Below are 20,436 nucleotides of genomic sequence, written 5' to 3' on the forward strand. Positions count from 1 at the left end.
TACACACCTGGAGCAGTGGGGAGCCATTGCTGTGGAGCCCAGGGAGCAGACAGGGTGAAGGAGCAGCTAGGCCACCCCAGGCCTCGAACCCACAACCCTGTCATCAATAAGCCTGGAGTTCCTGAAAAGCTCTGAATGCTCTTATTCCTTTTCTGCTTGTTATTATTATTATTATTATTATTAATAATAATAATATTATTAGATTATTATTGTTATTTACACTGAGTTTACACTAACACTGGATTTTAAGGTGGAACTTCTTTAAAGGTAGTACTGAGTTCACCCTGACACTGGATTTTAAGGTGGAACGTCTTTTAAGGTAGTACTGAGTTTACACTAAAATTGAATGTTAAGGTGTAACTTCAAGTAACCACTTGAGATACCTAAGCAAAAACATAGTAACCACCTGTGACACCTTAGCAACAACCAAGCAACACCACAGCAACCACCTAGCAACGCTATAGCAACCACCTGTGACACTATAGCACCTACTTGTGACACCATAGCAAACACCTAGGAACACCATAACCACCACCTGGGACACCATAGCAACCACCTACCAACATCATAGCAAACACCTGTCAACTCCATTGCAACAATTTAAGACACCATAGCAACTACCTGTAACACCCTGTCAACCACCGAGCAACACCATAAAAACCACATGGGACACCCTAGCGACCACCTAGCAACACCATAGCAACCACCAAGCAACACAATAGCGACCACCTGAACACCATAGAAACCACTTAGCAAAACGTAGGAAACTTAGGAAGTCCTCGCCACATTTCAAGCACTGCTGTAGTTCCTTCAGGAAAAGCAAATCCAGTTACAGACTGTGGGTCATCTGTGGGTCATCTGTGGGTCACCTGCTGCTCTGCATACTCTGTTAGCCTGTTCTTCAGTGGTCAGGGCCTCCACAGAGCAGTGCAGTGAACAGACGGTGTTAATGTTATGGCTGATTGGTGTATATTCGTAATTATTAATACAGAGGCTCAAATGGTCAGATTAGTCTGTAACTCGGACCACAGTGACCAATCAAACAGCTCAGACTGGTGGTGGTGGGTGTAGGTGAGACTGAGACACACACAGCTTGAGAAGAAGTACTGCCAATAGAATAGGACTCCCATTATGGGCACCATGCTGCCTAATACTAGTAGTGGGCTAGAGGGGTAAAAAGCCCCCCTGCATTGAGCTGTGGAGCAGTGGAGGAACTGTGTTCTCTGGAATGATGGTGGAGGAGCTCCATCCAGTACTTCTGATTGGATGAGCTGGGTGGTTGGGGATGATGAGGTGGGGCTGACTGGGGCAGGTGATTTTCAGTCCTGGACGGTGCCAGACACTGCTCAGCGTTTCCGTGTGAGGTCAGTCGGATTGGTTCTGTGGGGTGGGCCGGTCAGCGCAGCAGTGATGCAACTCGCCGGTTGTGTGAAGTTAATTTTTGGCCCCTGGTTTGTTAGCAGGGTCAGGGCTGGACCAAAGTCTGCTTATGTACGAGGACGATGCGTCAGTGACCCGCTGGGTCAGCGCTTCCTCGGCACGTTTCCCTCTGCGCTGACCGGTTTCAGCATTGTTAAAGCCCCCCAGCAGCACTGAGCTGTGGAGCAGTGGGGTTGGGGTGGTCATCACCCCGCCAGCATCCTGACCTCACTAACGCTCTTGTCTCTGAATGCAGACAATCAAATCCAAAGCCTTCTTCCCTGGACAGTACAGACAATTCCTCCAACACAAGCAGGAGAAACTCAGAAGAAGCGATGAAAGAGCAGGTGTCCAAATACTTTTGTCACCACAATCAGTTCCTCTGTTGTTACCAAACACCCAACATCAAAGGCCTACTGTGTGTTTAGAAGCGAGCGACTCCTGTGCTTTGAAAGTTTTGGAGAGGGCTGTTTGTTCCTAGAGGTCCTCACCCCTAAATGGCCCAAAGTTCAGATCGCTTGTCAGTAATTAACCACAAAACCCGACGCAAACCCCAATCCCAGCGCCACGGGCCGGCCATCCCTCCCACTCCGCTCTTCCTTCACTGTATATTGACCTGCGGAGAGAGAGAGTGTGCAGAGCACAGCTGTCACACTGTAGCCGCTGGTGTTCTTGGTGGCACCCGCTGAAGACCTTGAACAGGTAAGCGCCCCGTCCGCAAACTTTTTTTTTTTACTTTAATCTCAAAGACCATCTGCCGAAAGGATGTCCTCTGTTCTCCGGCCGCCCACATTGCACCCCTTCCTGTCCCTGCGAGTCATGAGCGTGGCTTCCAGGACGCTGGCATCACAGATCGCACCTCTCGGGGGTCATGATCACAGGGGCCCCGTTCCGCCAACCCTCCTGACCTTTGAGGACCCGCGGGCGTTCCAGGCCAAGAGCTTGTGGGAGCTCACGCGAGCGCTGGGGGTTTTCAGACTCTGCTCCTTCCCCTTGCTGGTCAACCACTGTGGTAAGGTGAGCCTCGCTAACGCCCTGACCATCACTGACCGTGAGACTGCGGTCTTTCCTCGTGCAAGTCTGTCCCTGTAGCCGGCCTATCTCCCTCACTCTCTCTCCCTCACTCTCTCTCCCTCACTCTCTCTCCCTCACTCTCTGTCTCTGTCTCTCTCTCCCTCACTCTCTCTCCCTCACTCTCTGTCTCTCTCTCTCTCCCTCACTCTCTCTGTCCCCCCCTCTCTCTCTCTCTCTCTCTCTCTGCCCCACCTCTGTCTCTCCCTCACTCTCTCTCTCTCTGCCCCCTCACTCTCTCTCCCTCACTCTCTCTCCCTCACTCTCTCTCTCTCCCTCACTCTCTCTCCCTCACTCTCTCTCTCTCTCTCTCACTCTCTCTCCCTCTCTCTCTCTCTCCCTCACTCTCTGTCTCTCTCTCTCTCTCCCTCACTCTCTGTCCCTCTCTCTGTCTCTCTCTCTCTCTCTCTCTGCCCCCCCCCTCTCTCTCTCTCTCTGTCCCCCCCTCTCTCTCTCTGTCTCTCTCTCACTCTCTGTCTCTCTCTCACTCTCTGTCTCTCTCTCTCTCTCCCTCACTCTCTCTCTCTCTCTCTCTCTGTCCCCCCCTCTCTCTCTGTCCCTCTCTCTCTCTCTCCCTCACTCTCTGTCCCTCTCTCTGTCTCTCTCTCTCCCTCTCTCTCTCTCTCTCTCTCTCTCTCAGCTCATGTCTCTTACACAGACCATCCTGGGCAAAAGAGCCTTTGCTAGGGTCCTCCGCCCGGTTGTGTATGCTCAGTTTGTTGCCGGGGAAACGGAGGAGGAGATTTCGGAGTCCATGCAGAAGATGAGCTCGCTGGGACTGCGCCCCATGCTGGCCGTCCCCATTGAGGAGGACCTGGGAGAGAGCACTGGGTAAGGGCTCTTTATGGGACAGCTCCCCTTTTGGGCCAAAAGGTTCAAGGTTCACATATGAAACATATGTAGTCAGACAGGGTCTACTAGTAGCAATGCTTTGATCACTGTTTGATCAAAGAAAGCAATGAGGTAAAAAAAAACTAATAAGGAAAGAATGTATGAAATATCAAAAGATAAAAATATATATATATATATATTCATCTAAGATAATCATAGAAAAAATATATATATATATATCTACAGAGATAGGAAATAAAATAAAACAATTATAATCACAGATGTAATAGGAATCAAATCAAATAATTGTATTTATTTATTTATACATTCATAGATATATAAATATATAGATAAAAATAAAAATAATAAGATAAAAAAAGATAAACTATATAGATACAAATAAAATACAAATTAAATAAAAGACCATTTATAATTATAATATTACATTTTATATATAGTTTACAGATGTAATAAAAATACATATATAGTAAGAGAGACAGATTCAAATAAATAAAATAATTATATTAATATATATATAAATATATCTCTATATAATATCTAAAATAATTATATGTATAGATATATCTAAATATATAGATAAAATAAAAAAAGTAAAATTTATAATGTTATATTATTATATATAATTTACAGCTGTAATAAGATTAAAAAAAATATAGAGATCAGAATAAAATAAAATAATTATATTTCCAGATGTAATAAGATGATGCAAAGTAAAAATATATAAATAAATGTAAAAATAAATAATTATATTTAAATATGTAATAAATACATAGAGATAGAAATAAAATGAAAATAAATTAAATTAACCTTTTACCATATTAACAGATGTAATACCATTAAAATATAAGATATAAAAATGTATAGTGATAGGAATTAAATTAAATAAAATAAAATAAATAAACGCTGTTATAAAAAGCAGAAATAGAAAGAGTGCCCCACTAAAACCTCTAGAACTACAGCACGCGCCAGGCCATTTCACTACAGGCACTACATCTCCCATAATGCCTCAGCGTCGAGCAGCTAGCGCCTCCAGTCAGAGCGGGTTTGGTGCTTTTGAGCAGAATAGTGGATTTTTATACGAACACGAGTCACTCAGCAGACACAGGATCGATAGATAAGAGCTGTATCATTCAGTTATAGCCTCTTTTAAGCGCATAACCGCCCAAATAAGCTACATATTAGACCACTGAAGCAAAGCCGTTAGCTCGCTAGTTAGCTAGCAAGCTAATTAACCTAGCTAGCAAAGGCAGCTATCGGTTACGTTAGCATGGGCTTTATTTATGCTAGCTGGTAAATCGGGGCTTTCATATTTAATGCATGTTTAACTTATTAGATATTAATATATAATAAATTATTATTATTATTAATCAAGCAGGTGGGCACGTGTGTATCCCAGGGCAGCAGTAGCCTAGAAACGCCCCTGGGGGACAGTGCAGCGCCCAGAGGTGCTGGAACAGCTGGAACAGCTGGACTTCACAGTGAACTCACTGCTCACCCCTCAGAAGCTCGAAGCCTCAGTGACCAGTTCTTCTCCAAGTCCTGATGGTCAATCAGAGACCCCCCCCCCCCCCTTCCTCCCCTCCTCCCTCTCTAGAGACGCCACCCAGGTGGTCGTTCAGTCTCTCGCCACTTCCAGACTTGACCCCTGCAGCTCTCTTCTGGCTGGTCTCCCTCTGCGCACCATCAGACCCAGAGTTCATCCAGAACTCTGAACATCCAGGCTCGTCACTTCCTGTAGCTGCTGCCCAGGTCATCAGATTCTGACCCCTGAATCTGGCCCACAAAGCCCAGACTGGACCAGCCGGCCCCTCCACCAGTACTTGATGGCGATGGTCAAAAGCCGATCTGCACCGAGAGCCCTTCCAGCTTCAAGTCCGGCTCGGCTCGACCCGCCATCCTTTAAGATCCACGGAAGACGAGCGTCCAGACTTTTTACTGTCCTGCACCGAAGTGGTGGAACGAGCTTCTCCTGGGGGTCCGAACAGCAGAGTCCAACGCTCGCTGTCCTCAAACCCAGACTGAAGACCCTCCTCCTCTTCTGAGAGGACTGAGTGTTTAGTAGAGTCTAAGATTAGAGGATCTTCTGGATTCTGGTCTTAAGACAGTGAAGCTCCTCTGTAAGTCTCTCTCTGGAGAAGATGCCTTCATGCTAGGAGCTCTGTACCACGGTCTTTCAGCAGCAGTGTTTCCAGATAAGTGTGCAGGTGGGGTCAGGGTGGGAGCGTCAGGTGGGAGCGTGTGGGTGTTACCGAGGCCTTCCGTCTGTTCCAACAGGGAGAAGAGGTACGACGACAACCTGGCGTCCATGTTGGAGTGTGTGCGAATGTCTCACCGCAACACGTGGAGCAAGGATCCCATGATGCAGCTGAAGATCACTGCACTGGTCAGCCCGGAGCTTTGTGTAAGTGGCTGGCGGGCAACACCGCATCAGTGTCGGCAGGCACATGCCTTCAGAATTATGGTAAAGGGGCCCAGAGTGGTCCAGCGCCGTCACTGTGATCAGAGGACCGCTGGTTCGAACCCCGGTCGTGCTGCTAGCCGTCGGCAGCCGCGGCCTCGTAGATCTCTCTGATCCTGGCGTCTGCGGGCTGGTGCCTTCTGGCCCGTTGGTAGCCGTAAGGGTTCGGTAATTGGTGGTCCAAATTGATTTGACCGTTGATTTGACCATGTTCTGCACCTACAGGCCTCACCAGCTTTAACTCTGTGTGTTGTGGTGACGCTTAGGTTAAGCTGACCTGCCTGCTGAAGGAGCAACACTATGACCTGAACCTCCTGGTCAAGGCTATGGATGGAGAGGTAGACCCCTCGCATTTATATGAGTGTACGATTGCGGTCAACGAAGGTCAGTGACCTCAAGGCCTTTCTCTCTTACAGGTGATAGAGTTTCCTGGTCTCAGTGAGAGTGAAAACACACACTTTCTGTACGGCCTCCGCAGACTGAACCAAATAGGAGAGGTAAAAATAATGCTAATATACTAATATACATCCCACTTACACCTTTAGGGACAAAAGTATTGGGACACCTGAGAGAGGTAATCCTGCTTTTGTTGGAGTAACTGTCTCTACCGTCCAGGGAAGAAGGCCTTCTGCTAGATTTTGGAGGAGGAGCATTGCTGTGAGGATTTAATTGCATATAGCAATTAGGGTTAGTGAGGTCAGGATGTTGGATAGATGATTGATCACCACCCCACCTCATCATCCCCAACTCCCCAATACTCCAAAAGTCCTGGATGGAGCTCCTCCACCATCCTTCATTCCAGAGAGCACAGCTCTTCCACTGCTCCACAGCTCCTCAATGCTGGGGGGCTTTATACCCCTCCTCTAGCCCACGCCTGGCATTAGGCAGCATGGTGCCCATAGGTTCGTGATCTAGAGAGTCCTATTCTATTGGCAGTACTTCTTCTCTACAGGTACTAGACAAGCTGTGTATGTGTGTGTGTGTGCATTTGCACATCTGTGTCAGCAATGGGTGCAGCTTAAAGTAGCTCAGTGCATTCGTCAGACCTGGTGTCCACAAACATTTGGACATATGATGTTTTCGAGACCTCTGTAACATATAAACGATAAGAAAAAATATATAACACATGATGTAAATAATAAATAATTCATTACATAAATAAGATAACTACATTCAGAGACATGATTTCTGCCCCCTGGTGGATTTCCTGTGCACTGCACCCACCAAAAAAATACAGACAGATTTCTACATTTGAAATGACTTGAGTAAAATGTTAGCATTGGAACCATAGTGACTATAGTGACTTAGCACCATGCTAATTACCAGGGCATGAATGTAACTTGCTAGCTGCATTAGCCTTGTAGATACCCTGCCTATACGTATAGTTTCTGTACATGCCGGAATGATGAAGCTAAGTGTGTTTGTTTGTTTATTAAGTTGTTTGTTTATTTATTTATTTTGGTCAACAGGCCAGCGTAAACAAAGTCCGAGTTCTGGTGGATGCTGAATACACGTACATGAACCCGGCCCTCTCGCTCATCACCATGGCCATGATGAAGAAGTTCAATCAGGATGGAGCTTGGATCTGGAACACCTACCAGTGCTACCTAAAGGTTGGTGCTCCTCGGAGTCGAGACAGCGCACGCGTCTAAAACACGGAAGTCATTTCAGAGCATTTCTATTGGTCCGTTCATCGTTAGATTAGGCTGCATTGAGAAGAACACGAGGTACAACTGCCGGATTCTCGTTACGACGTTGTGTGACAACGGCGATACACACTGATATACGCTGTATATGTTTGCTGGCACGTCTTCTAATGAACGCAGTCAGCAATTTTCTGGTGGATGCAGTGCACGAGTAATCCACCAGGGAGCAGAAAACATGTATTTATGTAATTTATTAAATACTATAATATTTTATAATGACTTATATAATTATTTCATTGTCACACTGATGTAGCGGAGGTCTCCGAAGTTACACAAATAAACCGCATGTCCAAATATTTGTGACACCCCTTCTAACAAAAACACAGCTTGTCTAGTTACTGTAGAGAAGAAGTACGGCCAATAGAATAGATCCACTCTCTGGAGCAGATGGTAGGCATGAGCCTACTGGCACAAGGCCGCCTAATGACAGGGGAATGGGGATGGATGAGGTGGGGTGGTGATCTGGGTGGAGTCCAGGCCTCAACAGTTCACCAGTAACTACTTCACTAACCCACTCTTCTGCTCCTCTTTCCAGGAGTCAAGGGATCTCCTGCTTGACGCTATTCGCCTTTCCGTGGACCAGTCCTTCTGTCTCGGGGTTAAGCTGGTCAGAGGTGCCTATATGGACAAGGAGAGGAAACTGGCTGATAAGGAGGGACGAGCGGACCCCATCCACCAGTCCTGGGAGCACACTAATGACTGGTGATCAGATCCTACAGCTCGAGTGTTTCAGAAATTTCAGACATTTTGACCTCAGGTTTTACCTACACCTTTCACCTGCAGCTACAACGGCTCTCTGGAAGTCATGCTGAACCTCATCTCCCAGAATCCTGAGCGCTACAAGATCATTGTGGCAACGCACAACGAAGAGTCCGTTAGAAAGGCAGTGACGAGGTACAGTACCATGTACACATTGACACACAAAAAAAACAACCATTAAGTAATTATCAGAAATTCTTCTAAATATATTTGAACTGGATTGTTTATTTGACCATATGACCAGAATAAATAAATAAATAAATAAATAAACAACACTTTGCATAAATGACTTTTATTTTGTATCAAGTTCGATACCTCAGGAATGTATTGCTCGGCAGGTTTGCCTTACTTGCCTTCACTTCAAAAATCGAAGTACTTTTCTGGTGGCTGCAGTGCATCAATAATCCACCAGGGGGCAGAAAACCTCTATCTAAAAAAGAAAAAAAATACCTCATGTCCAAATGTTTGTGGACACCCTTCTAAAAATCACATTCAGCTACTTTCTGCTGCTTTATTGCTGACCATGTAATGGTCAAATGCACACATACAGCTTGTCTAGTCCCTGTAGAGAAGTACTGCCAATAGAATAGGACTAATGTTGGAGCAGATCAACATTAACGTTGACCAACGTTGGTTGGTGTGGTGCAACAGATAACACCACTACCTGCCAGTGGGCTACCACACCATGTTGAATACTGGGGTTCGATTCCCGGTCTGGGTGACTATGCTGCGCTAAACCAATAAGTCCTTGTCCTTGGACAAGACTCCTAACACTACATTGACCCGCCTCTGTAATACGAGTAACCATGAAAGTCGCTCTGGATAAGAGCGTCAGCTAAATGCCATAAATGTAAATGTAAATTAACGTGAACCTGTTATTGGCACCATGCCTCCTAATGCCAGGCGTGGGCTAAAGAAGTATAAAGCCCCCCCAGCATTGAGCTGTGGAGCAGTGGAGGAACTGGGTTCTCTGGAATGATGGTGGTGCTTCAACAAATATTTTGGGATGACCTCACTACCTCTTCTGACACTGAATGCAGTCAATCAAATCCTCACAGCAATGCAGCAATTGTAGTCGAAAGCCTTCCTCCCTAGACAGTAGAGACAGTTATTCCAACAAAAGCAGGAGAAACTCTTTTTTTCATAGCCTTGAAGAAACAGTGAAAGAGCAGGTGTCCCAATACTTTTGTCAAATGTAATACTTTACTTTGAAGTTGTTTGAGTTACAACGTCTAGAGCTGTAAAATCAGCCAAGACATATTCGTCCGTACCTCAGTCCAGTCCAGGGTCTGTAGGCTTAACCTAAAGAGTCCAGACACCCATTGTTCACGTCTCTGTTCCAGGATGGCTGAGTTGGGCATCGCTCGAGAGGGGGGCTCGGTGTGTTTCGGCCAGCTGCTGGGCATGTGTGACCATGTGTCCCTCACTCTGGGTAAGATTTACAGTCTCTCATTAGGGTGAATATTAATAAGCTCTAAATGTAGGTATTGTGATATACACTGAGGAGGAGGAGCTACAGTCTGTCATTAGGGTGAATATTAATAATGTTCTAAATGTAGGTATTGTGATATACACTGAGGAGGCGGAGCTACAGTCTCTCATTAGGGTGAATATTAATAACGCTCTAAATGTAGGTATTGTGATATACACTGAGGAGGCGGAGCTACAGTCTCTCATTAGGGTGAATATATATTAATAACGCTCTAAATGTAGGTATTGTGATATACACTGAGGAAGAGGAGCTACAGTCTCATTAGAGTGAATATTAATAACGCTCTAAATGTAGGTATTGTGATATACACTGAGGAGGAGGAGCTACAGTCTCTCATTAGGGTGAATATTAATAACGCTCTAAATGTAGGTATTGTGATATACACTGAGGAGGAGGAGCTACAGTCTCTCATTAGGGTGAATATATATTAATAAAGCTCTAAATGTAGGTATTGTGATATACACTGAGGAAGAGGAGCTACAGTCTCTCATTAGGGTGAATATTAATAACGCTCTAAATGTAGGTATTGTGATATACACTGAGGAGGCGGAGCTACAGTCTCTCATTAGGGTGAATATATATTAATAACGCTCTAAATGTAGGTATTGTGATATACACTGAGGAGGCGGAGCTACAGTCTCTCATTAGGGTGAATATATATTAATAAAGCTCTAACTGTAGGTATTGTGATATACACTGAGGAGGAGGAGCTACAGTCTCTCATTAGGGTGAATATATATTAATAAAGCTCTAAATGTACGTTCTCCTGTCCTTTCACTCCAGCCCAGCAGGGTTTTTCGGTGTACAAGTCGGTGCCGTACGGCTCGGTGAACGACACGTTGCCCTATCTGGTACGGAGGGCTCAGGAGAACCGCACTGTGCTGCAGGGCATCCGCAAAGAGAGAGACCTGCTGCGCCAGGAGCTCCGCCGCAGAGTCCGGGAGAAGATCACTGGCACCAAGTAGACCTTCATTACAGCGCCAGTTAGATCAGATTCACACCACACATGTAGGCTAACGTAGCTAACGAGTGATGCCACGGGTCCAAACCATCACTCTCCTCAGACTGTGCGGAAGGGTTCAGTAATCTCTGATAGATTTGATTATGGCTTAATGACTCAGTTATAGAATAAGATAATATTGCTGTTAGTGCTTGTAGCTATGCAGCATATTTAAGCAGTTGTTGCTTTAGTTGTTAGCTACATTAGTAACTACATAAAGGGAATGAGGAAGGAGGAAATTAGAGGAAAATTATGATTTTAGCACTTGGCTGTCAAACTATTAATATTAAAGTGATAACATAAATGTACCACAGTGGAAATCACTGGATTTGTCAAGAACCAGAACCAGATTAGTAGTCACCAGGGGCTTGATTAAGCTTAACTGACATTTAAAAAACTGGTGAATAGATGGAGGAGAAATCCTCCCCTCTGTTTCTGATTACAGTATGTCAAAAGTTACCAAAAAGCTTTGTGTTTTAAACTTCTGCCTTATTTTCATAAAATTTTAGATTTTTATCTTGAAATAGTGACTTATGTATAAAAGTAATGTCTTATTTTCATAAAATTCTAGATTTTTATCTTAAAATAGTGACTTATGTAAAAAAGTAATGTCTTATTTTCATAAAATTCTAGATTTTTATCTTGAAATTGTGACTTATGTATAAAAGTAATCTTATTTCTTATACAATTCTAGATTTTTATCTTAAAATAGTGACTTATGTATAAAAGTAATCTTATTTCTTATACAATTCTAGATTTTTATCTTGAAATAGTGACTTATGTAAAAAAAGTAATGTCTTACTTTCATAAAATTCTAGATTTTTATTTTGAAATAGTGACTTATGTAAAAAAGTAATGTCTTACTTTCATAAAATTCTAGATTTTTATCTTGAAATAGTGACTTATGCAAAAAAGTAATGTCTTATTTTCATAAAATTCTAGATTTTAACTTGAAATAGTGACTTATGTATAAAAGTAATCTTATTTCTTATACAATTCTAGATTTTTATCTTGAAATAGTGACTTATGTAAAAAAAGTATCTTATTTTCATAAAATTCTAGATTTTTATTTTGAAATAGTGACTTATGTAAAAAAGTAATGTCTTACTTTCATAAAATTATAGATTTTTATCTTGAAATAGGGACTTATGTAAAAAAGTAATGTCTTACTTTCATAAAATTCTAGATTTGTATTTTGAAATTTTAGTTGAGTACAATGAAACAATGAATAATTTAGTTTAATCCAATTTAACTCAATATGTAAAATAATCATTTATTATAAACATTTAGTGTCTTAAATAAATATGTAAAATGAATATTGAATTAGTTTCTAATCCGGCACCTTATCGAATGTCTTACTGCTAGTGAATCTGAATCTGTTTGTGTGTTTGGGTTCTGTATTGTGATGGAAATGGAAATTGTCCCTAATCTAAAAATAAAACAATGTAACTATTTAATTGGATGATCAACGTAAACAAGTTTTACTTGTTTAATTTGACAGAGTAATAAAAGCACAGTGTTTTTAATATCCTCAGAAGCACCAATTCATTAAGAGCGAATAGTGTTTAACAATGAATAGTATTTCCAAATAGTTCAAAAGCAATAATGGGTAGATATGTAAAGTTGAGAAACCTTGGTGTTTTTTTGTGCTTTTCTAAAGTCTCTTAAAACCAGTAAATAACTGGAAACAGAGCACACAGGTATTCAACTGCAGTGCCAAAAGGGAGACAGAAATACTGAAGCAGAATTGTAATAAAATTAGTATATTTGTTAGTTAAGGTCAAACTAAAAAGACAGGAAATGATTATTAGTGTCAATCACATGTTCATAAAATATCAGAGCTGAGAACGCCATATATTACCATTATTTACCCACAGTAAACAGAATATGATTCAATTACAAGCTCTTTTTTACTTTAAGGCAAGTAAACAATTTAAGAGAGTGTATTTTTTATACTTTTATTTGAGCAAAATTGATATAAACCAAAAATCCAGCTGTTACTAAACTATTATAGAACTTTATAATGGAATGGGACTTTGGTGCAGACTTTACTTACTGTATAAAATAATGGTTTATTTAATTTAAAAAATGACTCAATTTAAAATATATGTAAATAAATTCGTTTTAGTTTAATTATTTATTTTGTAAAAATGTGTTTTGTTTCTTAAAAATAGGAGAATAAATAAGTTACTGAATTGAGATAAAGTCATTATTTTGAGATTTTCTGAGATAAAAGGTTAAAATTGTGACATACTGCTGCCAGAACCAGAGGGGTTCTCCCCTTCACGTGACAGAAAAAGGGCTTCCATAGAAAACACATGAGGACTACGAGTGAATGTGAAACTCACAGTGTGATGTCATCCGAAACGCATCATATGCTTCACTGTGAGTGACTGAGGCTGCAGAAATGCTGCAGACCATCATGTGATCCATGGTGTCTCTCGTCCTGTCCTGTCCTGTCCTGTCCTGTGTGTGTGTGTGTGTGTTTTTTTTCTGTCCTTTATAAAAAGCACAATTCAATCAAATAAAAAATACCTCAGCTTTTAGTAAGTGTGATCTGACAGCGTCTTTGTTTACGTAACACTTCTTTTCTCTTCTTTCCACTTTTACACCAAAAGGAGTGAGAGATAGGATGGAGGCCTGGAGTCATTATCACCTGCTCTTTAATGACCCTCCACCCCCCTGCCCCATTACCATTGCCCACAGCAGCACCCACTCTTGAGCAAATGGGCCTGAACTCAGCAGAGAGGCAGATTTAGCAGTGAAAAGCTTTCAGGTAGGGAACTGTGAAATGGCACCGTGAGAACTGTGTGAATTGTCTCTTAGATGAAGTCAGTTGTTACTTCTCCTTTTCTTACATTTCAAGAGTCAGAATGACACTGCGATTCACCAGGTTTCAATTTCCCATCTATTTCACTTTCACATGTGCTTGATGTGTGGTTGACAGGCTGAACTGGGTAATAAAAGATAATACTACTACTAATAATAATAAAAATTAACTGCAGATAAATGTATAATATATACTGTGACTTCACAGGTTAGTAGCAAACTGAGAATCGGACAATTCCCAGATGTTCCCAAAGGAAAAACGCTTTAAACCATCAACAATTATTTTTCAAAATTGGTGAAAATAACTTCATATACATTCAATAATTCTATATAGAGTACATTACATTACGTTACATACAGTTCAACATTTGTTCTAGTTCCCAGCATGCTTTAAATATTAGGCACGACTCTATGAGTACTTTTTAATATGCTGTATACAGTGTTTAGGAATTATCCAGTATGAATTTTGACATATACAACAATCAAAAGCCATAACATTAGCACCACCTGCCTAATGTTGTGTAGGTCCCCTTTGTGCCGCCACAGCAGATCTGACCATTCGAGGCATGGACTCCACAAGACCCCTGAAGATGCCCTGTGTTATCTGGCACCACCAAGGTTAAGGACCTCCCTGAGCATCAGTGAGCCTAATGTGCCCATGACTCTTTCGCTCTCTCGGTTCACTGGTTGTTCTTTCTTGGAGCGTGTATGGTAGGAACTGATCACTGCAGACCAGCAAAACCCCACAACAGCTGCCTGATATTCTGGAGATGTTCTGACCCAGTCAGTCATTGTCTAGACCAATTTTTCTGGCTTCACCACCTTCATCACCTTCAAGAACTGCCTGTTCACTCGCTGCCTAATATACCTAACCCTTCACTGGAGACACTGTAGATGAATATAACCAGCTCTCCCCACTCGTCAGTGGTGCTAATGTTATGGCTGAATGTAGAAGTTGTCGACAGTGTGTAATGACTATATGAATATGAAAAGGCACTGAGTCCGGAATCATAAACTTATCATAAACAATTAAAACAACACACTTTATTAATTAACGTCATTATACAGATATATTGAATACATGAAAAAATATACACTGCATTGTAAAAACTCTCACTTTAGCCATAATTAATGCTAAAACGGATCCTTAACGAATCCCCAAAAAGTTTAAGGCTAGAAAATGTGGTCCAGTAGGATCTTAAATAGATGTGCGTTTCACAATCGGAAGTCATAACTGCTTTACGAAGCTGCCGTTCTTTAACAGCTTAAAAAGATCTTATTCAATATCTTCTATATCCCTCTTCAGAATGCGGCCCTTCCTCCCAGGTCCAGGTAGGACCCTTGGCTGTGAGGGTGCACATGCTGGGGCTGCCGGTAAATGTGCCTGAGTGGTAAATGAAAGGAGGCCCGGGGGTCCTGGCACAGGCGGAGGGGGTAGGACGGAAAGGGGTTGTAACGGGCGGGGGGAGCTGAAGAGGAAAGGGCGTGATCCAGAGGAGGGAGAAGGGAAGGGTGCAGTACCACGTCAGGCAGGTAGGGGGCAGCCGGATTCATCTGGGAAAAAGACCCTACCTCAGACGGCGCCATTGGAGGGTACGCGTTCGTAGAGGCAGCATATTGAGCATGGGTCGGGCCCGGGGGGATGGGGTGGTTCTGCAGGGCTGAATGCGGAAGGTGGGACGTTGGATGGGAGGCCTGTACGGGCACGAAGGGCTGGGCTGGGATTTGAGAAGGGTTTGCACATTGTGGGGGGAAGGCTGGTAGTGACTGGGGGATAGTGGGCTGGAAATGGACCATGTTTGGAATGGCTGGAACGCCATGGGAGGAGCCAGTAGACGGCATAGCTAGGGTCTGGAAGGGATGGGGACCTGATGGGACGGACGTGGGAAAGGCATAGGACGCGTGGGGGGGTTGAGCTGTGGTTGAAATAGACCCAGGGACTGCCTGTGTGGGCAGAGAAGGATTGGGATTGGCTAATGGGATGGAGAGGGTATGGGTCGGGAGTGCAACTGCAGAGCTGGAAGACGATTGAGAGAAGGAGTCAGGTGTTGCATGTGTTGGGTTTTGGAAAGATGGAGAAGGGTTCAGGTGAGAATTCGAGGAGGGTTGGGTGGTTGTGAAAGAGCAAGCTGCTGGGGTTTGCATGGGTAGAGAATTTGGGGGATTGGGATTGTTGGGCTGTGTCGGGAAAGCAAAGGCCGTGGTGCTGGTGTTTGGATCCGACGGGGTGGGTAAAGGGTTGGGGGCGGATTCCGAGACCGAAAGAAAAGGGAAAGCAGTTGGGATTGGATTCGGATCTGGTGTTCCAACGATAGGATTTGGCTGTGGTATCGGAGGGAAGGGGAAAGCAGTCTGGGGTACGACTTGGTTTGGGGGTGTAGTGGGATCAGTGCCGTTAGAAGACTGCACCGGAGGGAACGGAAAGGCAGTCGGCGTTGCGTTTCGGACAGAAGGCGGCGTATGGACCAAGCCTCCGTCAACAGCTTGGTTCTGCGCCGAGTCTAAGGACAGTCCGGAGGCACAGCTGTTGATAGACTGGCATGGAGGTGGAGGAAGCGACTGGAAGGGAGGATTCGTAGGTGTGTGAGGGCTTAGGTTGTCTTGGGTTGGATGGACAGAGTGGTAGGAAGAGGGAGGGGGTAACCCAGGAGATGTGGAGGAATGAGAAATGGAGGGGTATGTAGAGCTTGGGGGCGAGGTAGAGGAAGAGGTGATCGGAGAGGAGGAATCCAGGGTGGGATAGTGGGACGATGCTATGGAAGAGTAATCCTGCAGAGAGGACTGGTTGGGATGGGAGGACGGTAGATCAGGTGCCTGAGTGGAGGACACCAAGGAATACAGGGATGAAGGCTGAGGTGGGTGAGATGCAGATGCAATCGGAGGGGCTGTAAACGTGTTGTATGAGGAGAGCGCCATCATTTGGGCAGACCTGTAGATGCCAAAACAATCGAAATGAACAGCTGCTCTTCATAGATTTTCATTGAACACCATTGATTGAACACTCTACTGCACACGTATGCGACTTACCCATGAAGCAACCCATTGTTCACATCGCTCTCTGAACTTGGTTGAGGCTGGTTCTCTCTGGAATCGGGAATCTCCGAGATCTCGGGTATCTGGGTCATATGGGAACCCAGAAATGCTTCTCCAGAGCTGTGCTGTTGGCCAGTCTGCTCTTGGAAAGATGGCACGTCGGAGCAGAAACCGGAATCAGGTAATGGCATTGTGGTGCTCTGCAGTACCAGAGGCTGTGGTAGGACCTCGGTGGAATCACACGGGTCACACGACTCTGAGGAAAAGACAGAAAAACGACGAGTTAAAGGATCAGTCTGAGTTAGGAGGGTATTGATCAAGGATTAGTTCTGGTTGGACATCATCAGAGTGTGGCTGAAGGGCCAGAAGGTAACACAGACACAGGCATCCGTCCACTGCTGGAGTAGCTGTCTTTCGGAGGAGCATTGCCTTGTTAGCTTCTAGCCTAGAAAGTTCTATTCTATCGGGAATACTTCTAGACGAGTTGTGTGTGTGCAGTGGGTGGATTTTCACGTAGCTGAATGTACGTAGCATTACCTATGTCTAAAGGTTCCTCTTGATGGGAATGTGGGAGTTTCCTCTTCTGCCTGGCTTCTCTTTGTCTGGAAGAAGCAAGGGTAAGGTTTAGAATGGCAGTTTTGGTTCGGCCTGTGATGGTTTACACCTCGAGTGGAACTTACTTTTTGCAGTTCATCCCGTTTTCTCTGAAACCTTTGGCAAAGGGATTGGAATTGATCTTCAGCTCTGTTATCTGAAAGGATACAGAATTTACAATTTAGACTTTACTTCTCCGGTGGCGGTTTTTGAGCAGTTTGGACGTTCCTCGCTCGCTCGACGGGTTTGAGAAGCTGAACGGTCAAGTGTTCCTCACCCTGTTGTTCTGGTACGCTGTAACGGTGATGAACTGGGTCTCAGGGAAGGAGAAGGAATGCTGGGCTCCTCCCCACATCAGCACATCCCTGGCCTCAATCACGTGCACCCGTGGTTGGTACTTGTGCAAGGAATGGAGGATGATCTGAGGAAGAGAAATCAAGTGAGGGAATGAAGCTTTCGGCGCCGATCGAATAGGGAATAGATTCCTAGAGAAACACACTGTCCGTCACTCACATATCCCTGCGTGTCCAGTGTGTTGTTGGTGAGTTTGGCTCGGTGGAAGGATATGGTGCGGTTCTGCCAGTGTTCTCCAGTTGCAGGGGAGTCGGGGTGGATGAAGACTCGGTCTGGGAGCCGGGCCTCAGCCCCACCTACCACCTGCCAGCTGTCGTCTTGGAAACGGTAGCGGGAGGAGTCCACGGGGACGATGTCTAACAGCAGAATGTATCGTAGAGATGGGTTCAAGCCCGACAGTTTCAGCTTCAGCTGGGGAAACATCCGCCTGATGGTGAGAGATGGAGAAGATTATGAATGCAACGAAAAAGTTTACGGGCACAAAATGGACAGAAGTATTGGGACACCTGCTCATTCATTCTCATTCATTGTTTCTTCTGAAATTAAGGGTCAATTTGTTGGAGGAACTGTCTCTATTGTCCAGGGTCCTTCATTTGCTCCAGAGAGTCCTAGTACTTTACTAGGACTCTACAGGGTCTAGATTAACTGTGTGTGTGTGTGCATTTGCACATCTGTGTCAGCAATAGGTGCATCTTAAAGTAGCTGGATGCATTGATTAGAAGCAGTGTCCACAAACATCTGGACATGTCTGTTGTTTAAGATGTTGAAGGTTTTTGAACGGTCACAGTGTTCAGTTTTACCTGCCCTTCTTGGTGATGATCATCTCTGTACCAACAGTGCTGAACTGTTTCCATAGCGATGCGTTCTCCAGCTCCATCTTCACCGCGTCCTGGGCTTTTCCGCAGGGCTCTCTGTTTGGAGGGGGTGGGGCCAGCATGCGAGTGGGCAGGCTTCGGGCCACCATGTCACATGATGCAGGGTATAGGGGCACATGGGCTTGGGGTTCTCGTTCTGGAGGAGGGCAAAATGATGCGAGTAGCGTTAGCAAGTTAGCAAATCAGACCGCAGGACCTCACAGCCTAAATTGACACGGCCAACATGGAGCTCACATGGGTTCCACAGGGGCTCCAGGTGGGCGTTATTGGGCTCTGGGTGGGTTTGTACATGCGTTTTTACTGGGACCCAGTTGGGCTTTTCGAATGGGTCCCATCTAGGCCCCAACCGAGACAGGGCTCATGTTAACCCCTCCAGCGTGGAACCCGAGGACAAAACATGGTTCCCAGTTTGGCTCAGAGCCAGACAGGCCCCACATGGACATGTAAAGTGGTGGCGTTTTTCCTTGATACACTATACGTACAAAAGTTTGTAGACACCTCTTCCAGAGCTGCTTTTGAAAGCAAGGGTGGATAATGGGGGGTGGCATTTGATGGCTTTGGGCCATGAGAGCAGTAGGTATTGATAATTGATTGATTAGTTCTAGATCAAAAATGCCACTCAAGCTTAACCCAGAGATGAATCGGCTGAACTGAGTCGACATGAGTTCCAATCCTCCACAGCACAGAGCTGCAGGGCTGCAGACCGTCCTGTTAGATCGGCAGTGTTTTTCTATGGTGGTTAAACACACTGGTGAGTAATGGGTGTACGGAAAAGTCGCTGACCTCCCTCAGTTAAAGAATTGGGGTGTCTGAATACTTTTGTACGTGTGGTATATGTGTTTTTCATGGTCTATATTCCACTGTTAAACTGTATTCATTAAATAAAAGTAAACATTCGCTTACCTCGGTAATAGCAGTCTCCAAGCCTTTGGGCCGCAAGGGCCAAACTAGGGTACATCTCCACTCCCAGCATCCTTTTTTCGGGACGGCTAGTTCCTCTAGCGCTTCTTCAGTCCTTCTCTTTATCTAAAGTCCGATCTTTTTTATCGAGGTCTCAACTTTCGGAACAATTTAACATGGTTTTATACTCAGTGACCTACAGTTCCTGTGTCCTCTGCTGTGTCTTCTGTCCTCAGTTGTCTTCTGGTGGCTGCATTTCTTCTTTTGACACCCGTTGCTCCAGGTTCTCTGTTATATAGGTGAGTGTGTGTTAGCACATCTACCAAATGGTGAGGTCTTCACACTCCCTGCCTCCCTCTCCTTCTGTCTCTATCAAGCCTACAACCCCCCCACACACACACACACACTCCTGGCCTTTGCATACGGTCTATACAAACACAGACACACACACACCTTAATGCTCAGATTTATATGCAGACTCTAACTCTAATGCTAACCTTACGTAGACACTCAGCCAGGGCCACAAACAAACACAGTGACCGTCCTCAGTTTTAGCCTGACAGAGTTTAGCTGTGGGGTAGCATGTAGCTACCACACCAGGTACGTTCGTTAGGGGGGTTGTCCACATTTTTTTGTGGTATCATCTCAGGCGTAATGTCCCAGGTTGGGTTTAAAGCACTGGAAGCAGAATTGAGGTCTGAAATGAGGTTCGTTACAGTGACAGTAATGGCTGCAGTAGTTGAAGTTTGGACCACTGTGTTGAGAGACTTGATCTTTTAGAAAACATGAAGACGTGACGTTACGTTGCTATCCTAAGGAAATGGACGCTACTGTTCTGAGGTTTGGAAACACCATTGTGATGAAGAATAAATGAAAATTCAGGGTAAATCACTGTAGATGATTCTGAAATTACAAAAGGTTCTAAAAAATGGCAATATAGAACATGAACATTAATGTGCATAACGAGGTTCTAGTGAAATTATCATCCACAGTAAAGCTCTAATAACATTAATATCCAGTATGAAGTTCTAATAACATTAATATCCAGTATGAAGTTCTAATAACATTAATATCCAGTATGAAGCTCTAATAGC

The 20,436-nt window shown here is 44.3% G+C and overlaps 2 protein-coding genes across 2 annotated transcripts; one reads left to right on the plus strand and one right to left on the minus strand.

The window, feature by feature from the left end:
* Positions 1-2,184: 2,184 nt before the first annotated feature.
* prodh2 (proline dehydrogenase 2) lies at positions 2,185-11,528 on the plus strand. The gene is made up of 10 exons (XM_072668085.1): positions 2,185-2,436; positions 3,131-3,321; positions 5,617-5,743; positions 6,067-6,138; positions 6,217-6,297; positions 7,270-7,413; positions 8,042-8,208; positions 8,290-8,400; positions 9,609-9,697; positions 10,541-11,528. The coding sequence occupies exons 1-10, from the start codon at positions 2,185-2,187 to the stop codon at positions 10,720-10,722; spliced, it is 1,416 nt and encodes a 471-aa protein (XP_072524186.1). The 3' UTR covers positions 10,723-11,528.
* A 3,360-nt stretch (positions 11,529-14,888) lies between these two features.
* tbx6 (T-box transcription factor 6) lies at positions 14,889-19,415 on the minus strand. The gene is made up of 8 exons (XM_072668084.1): positions 19,346-19,415; positions 18,368-18,578; positions 17,727-17,994; positions 17,491-17,634; positions 17,300-17,370; positions 17,157-17,221; positions 16,614-16,875; positions 14,889-16,515 (listed from the first exon to the last, which is right to left on the minus strand). Exons 1-8 carry the CDS (start codon positions 19,413-19,415, stop codon positions 14,889-14,891), a joined length of 2,718 nt encoding a protein of 905 aa, XP_072524185.1.
* Positions 19,416-20,436: the final 1,021 nt, after the last annotated feature.

The sequence above is a fragment of the Salminus brasiliensis genome, chromosome 22 (assembly GCF_030463535.1).
Source record: "Salminus brasiliensis chromosome 22, fSalBra1.hap2, whole genome shotgun sequence".
NCBI lineage: Eukaryota > Metazoa > Chordata > Actinopteri > Characiformes > Bryconidae > Salminus > Salminus brasiliensis.